This window comes from Vombatus ursinus, unplaced genomic scaffold, assembly GCF_900497805.2.
Source record: "Vombatus ursinus unplaced genomic scaffold, bare-nosed wombat genome assembly UNPS02009573.1, whole genome shotgun sequence".
NCBI lineage: Eukaryota > Metazoa > Chordata > Mammalia > Diprotodontia > Vombatidae > Vombatus > Vombatus ursinus.
In genome coordinates, this window is record NW_020949351.1 from 28,296,585 (window position 1) to 28,309,844 (window position 13,260).

The following is a 13,260-nucleotide window of genomic DNA, read 5'->3' on the forward strand; positions in this document are numbered from 1 at the left end:
AAGAATCCAATAAATTGAAAGCCCAAGTATGTGCCATGCACACAGAACTGCATTTACTGAGTTAGCTATTAAAAAGTTTATATAAGAGTAGTCAAGGTACTTACGCAGTGGCCAAGCTGAAGAAAGCACAGGGAAAAAAGGTGAAATATATCATCAGCAACAAATAAATAGCATAAAACAGAGGGAAAGCAGCAGTTTCTGTCAATAGGCAATCAGTCAATGAGCATTTATTAAGCACCTACTAGACACCAAACACTGGATTAAACCCTGGGAATGGAAATACAGTCCCTGCCCTCAGGGAGCTCACAGTTAAATGGGAGAGACAATATGAATAAAGAAACATTGTTAAATGACAAATAAAATTCTTAAGGTAGAATTAGGCTTCAGGAAAAAAAGGGAAATTAACTTAAACAGGAAAATAGCAAATTTTTAAAAAAATTCACCTAGAACAATAGATGAAATAAATCAGTAAATGACAAAAAGATAAAGTTTCCAACACGATGTAAATGAAAGTTGTTTTTAAATTATTTATATGAGTGGAAGGGGTGTGTGTGTGTGTGTGTGTGTGTGTGTGTGTGTGTGTGTGTGGGTGTGTGAGAGAGAGAAACTGGTTTTAAACAATCGTCATTTGGATTCTACACTCTAGAACTTTTTAAGGGAGAACTCTATGTAACTGAATACATTTTGAAATGTTAAAAATAAAATCACTTTTCCTTCAAGAGAGCTATATTACTTTAAAAAGCTCTGTCATTTCACATGTTGCTTCCACTACTAAGTGAAAAGCTACTTCTGATAGTCCATTAACCATGATGATGGGATGATTTCAACCCAAAGGTGAGCATAAATCCTCATTTGCTGTCTTCCAAAGATCATCTGTTTTAAAACTGATGTTGGCAAGTCCACTTAAATTAACTTGAAAAATCATTCTCCCTTCATTTTTTTCACCCTCCTCCCTCCACCTTCCTCCAATAATAAGAGCTATGTAGGAATAAAACTGTAATTATTCTTCTGGGAATCTGAGAGGAGAAAATCAATCATAGGACATATAAAGACTAAAAGTTGGAAAAAGAGATAAAATTACCCCCAGAAAGTGAAAGTGTTTCCTTTTTTCATTTGGAAAACAAGATTCAGTAAAGGCATTGTTTGGGAAAGGGCAGAACTTAGTTGGATAAAACCCAACAAAAGGTGTTGGTTCAGTGGCTACTCGGGGTTCTGCCAATGGTAAGTAGTTCAAATGCTTGAGAAATACGAACTCAGAATTCTTTTCAAAATGCTGAAAACTAGAGGAACACATCATAAGCCTTGCCGGCCCATCCTGCTCTTGTGAAACATTTTCAGCTTTGCATTCTACCGTTCCAGTCGACAGGAATGTTGTGTGTGGGAATGTACAACAGGTCACGGATCATAAATGCATACAACACACATTGTGTACTCTGGAAGGCTAGCTGAAAGCCTATCAGCTTGAATAGTAATGCTTCAAAGTTCCCACCCACTCATTTCCACTTAGAATTTTTACAGCTGATGTGCATACTTTGAAATGGTCACCAAAATATCTTGCAATGCACCATAGGATGAGATGTGAAGGTGGGCAGTTTCCAGTGAAAATATTACTCTACAATGAGGCTCATACCCAGAAGTAGTTGAATTTGCTACTATACTGCACTCAGGCTTCTCTTAACAATGCCCCGTCCCCTTGGCTGCTAGGTAGTGCCGGGCATCTTAATGGTTGCTAGGAGAGAATGCTGGATATGGAGTCAGGAAGATCTCAGTTCAAATCCAGCCTCAGCTACTTATTATAGCTGTATGACCCTGGGCAAGTCATTTAACCTCAGAGAGACTCCATTTCCTCAACTGTAAAATGAGGATAATAATAGCACCTACCTCCCAGGGATGTAGTGAGGATCAAATGAGATAATATTTGTAAAGCACTTAGCACAGTGCCTGGCACATAGTAGGAAGTTAGTAAAGGCTTGTTTCCTTCCTTCCTTCCTTCCTGTTTATCTAAGAGGGAATTAAGATCACAGGAATCAGAGTTTAAGCTTTGAATTTCTACTCTCCTCCATATATGGTATGGCTATAAAGTAATTTTAAAAACTACCCAAAGTGGATACAATCAAAAGAATGTTCTCTCCTTCAAAGTAGTCATGCTGAGAAGCCATATGCTAACTTTGATGATGATATCATTGCTCAAAACATTTTTGGATTTTCTCTTTGGGAAATGTCTTCCCAGTCACAGTAGTAATTCAATTTAACTCATCAAAATATGTTAGAAGCCTCCCTACTATGGACAGAGCTCATTGTAGGCTGGAAAAGACTGAATTCTTCAAGGCTTTGGTAGCATTGAATAAGTATCCAGTTGCCAATGAAGTAGGATAGACTTTGAATATAAATGAACTCAGTAATGGACTGGGTACTTGTCCAGGAATCAATCTAGTAAAGTTCTGAGAGGGCTCACCACCAGGTTAGAAACTAAATAATGAATGTTTTTGGCCACAGAAACTCTTGAACACTATCTACTATGCAGCCATGTGGTGCAATGGATAGAATGCTGGAGTTGGGGTCTAGAAGAACTAAGTTCAAATCCTTGCTCAGACACTATGAGACTGAACAACTCACAGCCTCATTTATCTCATAAAATGTGGATAATAATAGCACCTACGTAACAGGGCTATTGTGAGGATCAAATGAGAAAACACATACGAAATGTCTGTAAATCTTAAGAGCTATATAAAGTTGTAGAGGAAGCTTCAATGTGTTATGGGATGCCTGCTTAGAACAATGAAATTACAAATCCTTGAATTACTGGTGAAATGACTTACAAACAATGTAAAGGGTTCATATGCAGAGGCCATAAAAAGGTTGGTCAATTATAACTATCAATATTAGTGCCATATAGTCAAAATTAAAGAATCTATTCAGCTCTTTCTGTTAAAAATCGTTGGTTTTAAATCATGTTTTAAAAGAATGATTATAAAATTTAAAAGAATGCAATTTGCAAAGAGGTTTAAGTATCCATTAAGAAGTGTCTATGGCAGTGAAACAAAATGTGTTTTTAAAACAAATAACATACAAATAGCTGTTTTAGGTGTGTGGGCAGAGACACTAAGATTAAGGAGCCATTGTCCACATCATCATGGAGTTTGTGATCTGTTTGCATGACACAAACACAAATTCCTATAATATAAAATAAATGGGAAAAAAAAAAATATGTATGCAAAGTACAAAGTGCCACGACATAACCTAGGAGAAAATCCATTACTGACAAGCAGAACTGCCAAAGTCTCAAAAAAGAATTAAAAAAAAAGAAAGAAAGAAAGAAAGAAAGAAAAGAACAGAAAAAAGGAAAAACCTTCACTTAGTCTTATTTCCCTGTTAGCTATCATATTATTACCTATTCTTCTTTTCACAGACAAACTCTGAGAAAAAGCTGATTGCCTTTTCCCTAACATTTTCTGTTCTCATTCAATTCTCAACCCCTTGTAGACTGGCTTCTAACCCCACCACTCAAGTGAAACTGTGCTTTCCAAGGTGACCAATGATGTCATTGGTCAGATCCAATGACTTTTCTTCTGTCTTCATCCCTCTTGACCTCCCTACAGCACTCAACAGGGAGGACTGCCCTCCTCATTCTTGGATATTCCTTCTTTTATGGTTTTTCATGAAATTTCTCTGTTCTGGTTTCTTCCTACTCACCTGACCACTGTTTGATCTAACCAATTGCCAAATTTTGTCAAATCTCATCTCTCTCATCTGCCTTCTCACTACTCGCAGGGCCACCATCATAGTTCAGAATCTCATCACCTCTTCCTGCAATAACCTCCTGATTGTTCTCCCTGGCTCGGCTCTTGCTGCTCGAGTGATGCTCCTAAACCACAGATCTGAGTATATCACAACCTTTCTCCAAAAGCTCCCAGAGTTGTCAACTAAGTATAGAAAAAAAAAAACCCTTGCTTGTCATTTAAAGCACGTGCAAAGTACATTGAAAACCTTAAAACACTATACAATTGTTTATTATCATCATCTTCACCATCATCATTACTTTATTGCTCTTCACAATCTGTTTCCAGACTACCAAACTAATTTCACAAAACTCTCCTTCACACACCAGGTTCCAATGGAATTAACCTACATGTTGTTCCCTTTACATGACATTATTTTCCAACCCTGTCCATATCCATGAGTTGTCCCACAATTCCTAAAATGTACTCCCTCACCAACACTGCCTCACAGAATGCCTGCCTTTCATCAAGGATCACTTTAAAGGTCACCTCCTAGATGAGGTCTATCAGGATCTACCTAGTTCCTATTTTCCTCCCCACAATTCCCAAATTAGTTTGTATAAATTTACATTGACTTATCTGTATAATCCTTGAGGATAAGGACTATTTATTTTTGTCTTCGAAACCATAGCACCTAGCAAATGCCTGGCTCATAGCAGCACCTAAGAAATGCTTGTTGAATGAATGAAGAATAATAATAACATTTATATATCACTATAAGTTTTGCAAATATCTCAACATACATACATACATACATACATACATACATACATACAAACACACAATTTAATTTGCTCTTTGGAAGAGATCGATGACATTAGTGCTAGCATTATCCTCATTTTACACATAAAGAAGGCTAAGAAGGGTTAAGTGACTTCCTCAAGATCACACACATAGTTAAATGCCTGAGACAGGAATTAAATTCTGGTTCCCTTGACTCCAAGACCAATCTTCTAACCATTATGTCATCTAGCTATACTTGGAAAAAAATCAAGGAAGTCTTCATGGAGGATGTGGTTCTTAAAAGATGTGAAAGAATTCAACAGGTAGAAATGGGATTGTTGAGGGGCATACTAGGTCTAGGATACTGTAAGAACAAAGGTGGGGAGGCAGAAAAGTGTATGGGGACAGTGAATGCCGTGGTTTCGGTGGAGGTCAGAATACATGAAGAAGAGTAATATGAAGTAGTATGAAGGCTATAAAGGTAGGGTGGTGCCAAATTATGGAGGGTCTTAAATGCCAAGGTAAACAGTTTAGACATTATTTGGAAGGCAATAAAGAACCACTGAAGAATTTTAAACAGTACTGTGACATACCAGGCATAAAGAATATTAGTTGGTATCAATGTAAAAAATGAATTGGAGGTGGAGGAAGAGAGATCAAGGTGAAGACAAGTAAGAAAGTACTTGGGTGGGTGGAGTGAGAAGAGAAAAAAGGGGATGAATGAAAGAGATATTTCTGATGCAGAAGTCATGGGCCACCAATTATATGTAGGAGATAATACTAAAATTTAAAGCCATTGCTACTGAGAGAAACAGGGAAAGGCAGAAGTAGGAATAATAGGGTTTTTAAGTAAAGATATTTTATGTTTTAGACATGTTGAGTATGAGACGCCACAGGGACATCCAAGCAGAGATGATGTCCAACAGAAATGAGTAAGATTTCTAATTTCAAGACTTAAGACAAATAACAGGACCATGGGAACTACAAAGCTTAAGGGATCAGGAAGAGAAGTCAGCAAAGGGGATGTTGAAGGATGGGTCAGTTAGGAACAAAAGTAGGAGAATGTGGTGACACAGAAGCCAAAAATGCAGAGACTATTGAGAAGAAAGGGATAATTTTGCAACACATTTCTCTAAGAAAGGTGTTTTATATATATATACACACACAACACACACACACACACACTCACCCATATTGCTTTGCTTGATTATACATATTTGTTATAATAACTTTCTCTTTTTTCAATGAAAGGAAGAGAACATAAATGCTTATTAAGTGAAAAAAGAATGAGTGGGTGGTCTACAGCAGTCAATAGTACTGAGGTCAAGGAGGAAAATACCACTGGATTTGGACATTTTTAGGTCATTAGTGATTATTGATAGAGTAATTTCAGTAAACTGGGGGGAAAAGATACCACATTGGAAAAGGTGGAGAAGTGAGTAAATGCTTAAAATATAGAAGGAAGAATGAGGTGAAAGCCAAAGAGTCAAAGAAAGGCATTTTGAGAAATGAAGGTGACTTGTCAATGTTACTAAGCAGAAGGGAAGGAGTAATGGATAGGGACAAACTGAACATGAATTAAAACCACAGGATCATACTTGGGACATTATCTTGGAAGACACATGAGGACTGAATCAAAGGTACATATTTAGTAAGTAGTTGGAACTTTTCTTCTGTGAAAAAGGGGAAATATGATAGATAACACTGAAAAAAATGGAAGGGGAGGGAACTGAGAAATTCCACAGCTAATGGTTTCATTCTTTGGGGAAAATAGGGAATTCAATCCTATTTAAACTTATGAGACATTTCTTTTTTGTGGTTTCTGACATGGCTTTAAAGGGAAATATAAAGATATTGGCTTCATTTTTCTGAGCAGTAATGATGAATTTATGAAGATAAAATCTTACTGTGTCTTTTATTGAAATGAGGCTATTCTTACTCAAATTAACACCTGTATAAAGTTTCAAACCTGGAAATATATAAATTCAATAAGAACTACAAGGGCAATACACAAAGAGAGGTGAGAATGGGGGGGGGATCAATATATAGTGACTACAGAAATAACTGATGTGAACTGAGGTATTCCTAGCCTCCTCTCCTGATATCTAAACTCCTGGCTTAAATTTGCTTTTATTCTTTTTCTATCCAAATACAGTCATCTTTAAGAGCTTATTCCTTTTTCTCCTCTGTCAATGCCTAAATGTGGTTTGAAAACAAATCTCTAGATTTTCTTTCCTGCCAAGAGGAATAAGGAACTTGGAGCAAAAAGGGCTCTACATGTTCACTGTGTTATGGTAAACAATCATTTGATTTTATGGTCATAATAGGTATCATTTTACCTTTTAAATATTGAAATGTACTTATGTAATATAGCATAAGTACATCAACAAAATATATGTATCTATACACACACATATAGGCTTCAAAATATATAGTTATTCTGTTCTAATGTTGATAATAGATTAAATTAAGTGAAAGTAAGTCATGATCATACAAGGGCTTTATAGGACATTTTAAATAGCTGTATTGGGGGCATATATGTTTGCACTGGAACCAAAGCACTACTCAAATGATCTCAGATACACCATTCAAATAAGGAATCATAAAACTTTACAGCTTGAAGGGATCACTGGAAGTTCATTCATCTGTCTACAGGTAACATCACAATTATGCCATTCAGAGTCTAGTCTACAAACTGGGTTTCCACTGGTAAAAAGGTCCTCAGCCTGAGAAAGTTATCACAGAATTTTAGAGCTCTTATTGTTGTAGTTGAAGTCCAACTCTTTGTGACCCCATGGACCATAACATGCCAAGTCCTTCTGTTCTCCACTATCTCCTAAAGTCTGATCCAAGCTCACATTTGTTGCTTCCATGACACTATCTATCCATCTCATCCTCTACTGTCCCTTTACTCCTCTTGCCTTCAATCCTTTCCAACACCCGGGTCTTTACAATGAATCAGTTTGTCATTATCTGACTAAAATATTTAAGCTTCAGTATTTGACCTTCCAGTGAAGAGTCTGAATTAATTTCTTTAAGTGTTGACTGATTTGATCTCCTTGCTGTCCAAAGGATTCTAAAAAATCTTCTCTGGCACCACAATTTGAAAATGTTGATTCTGTGGCACTCAGCTTTCCTTATAGACCAACTCTCACAGTCATGATCACTACGGGAAAAACCATAGCTTTGAATATATGGACCATCATCAGAAAGGTGATGTCTGCTTTTTAGTATGCATTACAGACTTGCCGTGGGTCCTTAGAGCTCTAAGAGGTCTTAGATTGCTTAGCCCAAACTACTTATTCTTCAGATGAGAAAACTGAGGCCGATATGAATTAAGTAGCATACCTATGGCCACAAAGTTCATTAATAGAAGGACTGGTACTAGCATCCTGCTCTTCTGAATTTCAGTTCAATGTGCTTTTTACTATCCATGGTGGCTGACTGTTTCAGAAAAACACCTTAAAGCATGATCACAAGGATAGCCAGCAGGCTGACTTCTCTACCACTTCCTATATCTTAATTCCGTATTATACCTGGACATCAGTGAAAGCACAGGCTATTTAGTGAATTCTAATTCATTTTTTTCCAGGGGTACTGTAGGAATCCAAGTGTTTATCAAGAATAATAATAATAACAATAATAATAATAATGGATAACCTTTATAAAACACTTACTATGCTGCCAAGCACTGTGCTAAGTGATTTAATTGCATCAGTTGATTCTCACAACAACACAGTGAGGTTAGTACTATTATTATCATCTCTATTTTACAGATGAGGAAACTGAGGCAGACAGAGATTCGGTTTTTTATGACTTGCCTAGGCTTACACAGCTAGTTAAGTGTCTGAGGTTGGATTCTAACTTAGGTCTTCCTGACTACAGGCCCAGCGTTCCATCCACTGTACCTTACAGCTTCCCTAACTGCTACTGGGACGGAAGAGGGGCAGTACCAAATGGGAACTCAAGAAAGAAATGAGAACTTGATTTTTAAACTCTAAAGCCAACTCAAACAAATAAAATAAAAATAAAATCCTGACCTTTAGACAAAAAAACCAGGTGTCACTCCCAAAACTAATGCATGTTAGACTGGATATAAAACTGGGCAAGTAATTTCACAAGGTACTAATAACAATATCCTCATCTAAAAAATGTGGATCAGAGATAGTCAGATATAGTAGATAAAGGAAACCATGGGTTCAAAAACCAGCTCAGACACATACTGGCTGTGTCAACCCGGAATAATCGCTTAACTCCACATTAATCTAGGCAGCTTTCTAAGACGAAGACAATGAAAATGCTAAACTGCATGGGTCTAGGGAGTTTCTTCACTAGGAAAGTTCATCGTATCAGGAAAATCAAAGGTTTCACTCTCTATTGAAGGATATACTCCTTATCCCTAGATAATAAAGAAAATCATACCATAATTACTTATATTATGAAGCCCTGTGAGAAAAACACTTTGTAAACTTTAAAATGAGAGGTTTATTGTTATTACTATTATTTAATCATCCTCTGATTAACCAATAACAGAGGCCATGGAAAAACCTTGAATGCTTAAGATAACAGGCTCTCACAAGTAGGTATTGAAAATAAAACAAAAACCTCTTATGTTACAAAATCATAAAAGTTGGCCTTTTCTTGAACAAATTTAGGGATAATAATTTTGCAATAGTAATTCAATTAAACAAGTATTTATATAAGCAATAATAATATTTTACTATTAAATGCCTATGATATGATAAGACCCTGGGCTAGTCCATCAAAACACAAAGAAAAAAAAGTAGTCCCAGCTGTCAATAGCCTTACATTTTCCTAGGGGATAAAACAATACCAGACACATGTCATTGTTTCGTTATTATTCAGCCATTTTTCAAGCACGTCTGACTCTGCATGACCCCTTAGGGTTTTCTTGGCAAAGATATGGAGTGGTTTGCCATTTCCCTCTCCAGCTCATTTTACAAATGGGAAAAGTGAGGCAAATGGGTTAAGTGACTTGCTCAGGGTCACACAGCTAGTAAATATCAGAGGCCAGATTTGAACTTGGGTCTTCTTGACTCTAGGCCCAGCACTCTATTCACTGCGCCACCTAGTTGCCCATATGCACATAAGACATATGCAGATAAGTAAACAGTAAGAAATTTGAGATGGGTCAGAGTACTCATAAGTGAAATGATCAGAAAAGGCTTCCTATAGGAGGGGGCAGCAGAGCTTGCTGTAAAAGAACTTAGGGATCTGAAGAAGTGGAAATGAGAAAGAAATTTTCAAATCTATGTCCTCATGGCTAATGGCAGAATTATTGGCATAAAGCCTTTTGTAAACTGTAAAGCATTATATAAACTGTTACCATAATCTCAATGTTCAGATAGATTTTGAATATTAGGCATAACATATTTTAATATGTAAAATAAGACACAGAAGCAATAGAGCTGCAAAGCCCATCTGGAAAACTGTTTGCTCTAGCTTAGGCAGTCAGAAGTGAGAGATAAGTGAGAGATAAACAATTATGAAAAGGGACAGACCATAAGCTTACTGCCCAAGGAGTACTTTGGAGAAGAGTATATTCCACATTCCACTTGCTTGCAAGCTAATTAATTTTTTTTTTTTTTTGCTACAGCAACTCACAAAGACCACTACATAGTTATAGAAGAGTTGTAATCTGTGTGAATGATGGGAAGACTTGACAATGATACTGATGAAGATGAGGATAACTAACATTTATATATAACATTTTAAGGTTTTCAAAATGCTTTACAAATATTATTTCCTTTTATCACTTTAACAACCCTGGGAGGCAAGTGCTATTATTATTCTCATATGACAGATGAGGAAACTGAGGCAGCCAAAGGCTAAGTGACTTGCCCAGAGTCACACAGCTGCAAAGTGTCTGAGGCTGGATCTGAATTCAGGTTTTCCTGACTCCAGGTCCGGGACTCTATTCACTGTGCCACCTACCTGCCATATGGTTTCTTAGGTAATGGGATACAAAAATGAGTCCCTTAAAAAACATACTTGAATGCTTTTTTTTTGGAGGGCCAAACAGGGTGCTAACACTGTAATTGCTACCACTTGGAGAAAAACAGTATCAGAACTTTTATGACATGATTTTTCTACCCCATTTATACTCTGTGGAGTTACAGTGTCACATGCCAAGAAAAAGTCAACACAATTCTGGGGCTATTTTCTCACAGGCATATACTAAAATTAGACTTACCTCACAACTACTGAGATCAAGAGAAACCCCCTTCAGATTATGATTACAAGCCAAACCCAATAAGAGTGCTCTGGAAAAGAGAAAAATAAAATTAAGATGAAACTACCAAATTCATAGCTTTGTGTTGTTTTTTTTTTCTAAAGAAAAAGTCAAAATTCTGATTAAAAATGCAATCTACCTCCAGAAAAAGAACGCAATCTGAATGGAGATCGAAGCACACTTCTTTTTTTTTTTTTTGAAAGGCAATTGGGGTTAAGTGACTTGCCCAGAGTCACACAGCTAGGAAGTATTACATGTTTGGTCTGAGGCCAGATTTGAACTCTGGTGGTCCCGACTTCAGGGGCAGTGCCCTAATTCACCATGCCATCTAGATGTCTCTCGAAGTACACTTTTAAAAAAACTTTTTTTCTTTTTCTTTTTTCTTTTTTTTTATGGTTTGTGTTTTCTTTCAAAACATGGCTAATATAGAAATATGTTTTACATGACCATACAAATAATCAATATCAAATTGCGTGCCTTCTCAGGAAGGAGGAAGAGGAAGGAAGGAGAAAAAGAATTTGGAACTTAAAATTTTAACAAATGCATGTTAAAAATCGTTTTTATAGGTAAGCATAAAAAATTTTGTAAAATTAAATACTCAATCAATCAAAAGAAATGTCAAGCACACACTTTAAGGTGTGTTGAACAAAGAAAATTACCCGAATCACAGGTCAAACTGAAAATATCAGCTCAGATTTTTAAAAAAATATTAGTTATCCTTATAGAGGGAAGGAAATTAGAGGGTGAAACTATATATATATATCATTAGATTTATTTGAAATATGGGGTAGTCCTGCTGAACTGCCCTTTTTTCCCTCTTTTGTTCTTATATTGCATTGTAATAGGTAAGGGAATGAGGACCAACCTATCTGAAAATCAAGATGACATAAAAACAAAAGACAATGGTTTTTTTTTTAAATTCCAATTGTATTTCCATTTTGTGACAACATTGATAAAATGGCTCTATAGCTTTCTTTGGTCTTATACAGTAAGAGTTCTATCATAAATTCAAAAGCCAACCAGAATGCTATTCCTATGCAAATAAACCAACAGTAAAACTAAATTCCACACTGAAATTAAATGGAGTTCTTCAAAGATAATTCCCACCTGCATCTACTTTAGAGCATCATTAATAATGCTTAGATTATTAGATAATTGTTATCAGAGCAGCAAAGAAGATAAAAGACAGCGTCCTCAAAGATTTTATTTTTGAGTGCAGAAGCCATATTCTGTGTTGTTATTCCAGTGTTCAAAATTAACCAGTTTAGCAGACAAAAGAATATATAGCCTATTTCATTTTAGCAATGATTAAAAAGTTGATTCTATGAAAATTCACTTATTCTCTAATTCCATGTTAGTGTGATCGAGGAAAACTAGAAGTGAGAGCTATCTTAAAAAAAAAAAGGGAATAATATTGATTCACCTCACAAGGGTGTATATGCTTCCCACTCAGCATGACAGGACTAAATGAAAATTATTTAAAAATTTCCCTAACATGTGGTCATGAGTTCAGACCTCATTAATACAGATTTTGTGATCACCTGGACAAAAGCCCAGATGAAACTTGCTTTTGAAACATCAACAGTAAAATAATTTGATATGCAAATTAACAGGGTAAAAGTACCCTAGGGGAATATATTTCCTAAAATCAAAAAGTACTCTAACAGTACCCACATATAAACAGATAATGCATTGGTTAACACCGGATTCTTATCTATTCCTAAAACGTTGCCATAGGACTTCCATTTGGCAATGCTTCATTGGCCAACTGTTAGGTCACTATGTTGTGTAAAATAAAACTGAATTTCTCTCAAAATACTGAGTGAGAATAATTCAGGATTTTCACTAATTCATACGTCACTTCCCCAGTAATAAGAAAAGTATTGAATTACTTTCACTACATGTACACTTGTTTTCCTTTCTCCCCACTCTTCAGTCTGTCAGAGCAGGCCTATATGCATGCTTACAGGTCCATTTGACTAAACTCAGTAAAGAAAAAAATAATTAAATATTATGAAAATCATTTTTAAAGCTTTATATCATGTAACAAATTCACTTTTCACTCAGTTATTTTAACCTTGAGAAAATGGAGTTCAAATAATTATTTCTCTTAACTGTATCACAGCATGCAGTGAAAGACTTTTCCTTCATCTGTAAGTCATCTTCCTATGAATCAGTTCATCTCAATTCATACCTTGCATTCTTTTTCTTTAATTCCTTGTCTCATGTCCCTTTGTCCATTCCTTTTCTAATTCAATTTATCCCTTTGTTCAGAGAGTAGGAAAAAAAATCTCTAGAAAATGTACCTCCAAACATAACAGAATCACTTATTCATGAGGATTATTGGGAAGGATGGGCATATATTATTGGTATATAGGTCTTGCTTTTTTCTTTATATTTTATTATTTGAATTTTTTGGCTTGAAAATATCATAGGGAAGAGATTTGCATTTTAATTCTAAAATATTCTTATATGCTACCTTTGAAGGAAAAATTTTTTTTCTAT

At 35.8% G+C, this 13,260-nt stretch overlaps 1 protein-coding gene across 1 annotated transcript in view; it reads right to left on the minus strand.

The window, feature by feature from the left end:
• CARMIL1 (capping protein regulator and myosin 1 linker 1) overlaps positions 1-13,260 on the minus strand; it is a 366,062-nt gene that overhangs the window by 102,391 nt on the left and 250,411 nt on the right. Inside the window, 1 exon segment of the mRNA XM_027852377.1 lies at positions 10,717-10,786. Within this exon segment, the coding sequence (XP_027708178.1) occupies positions 10,717-10,786 (70 nt within the window).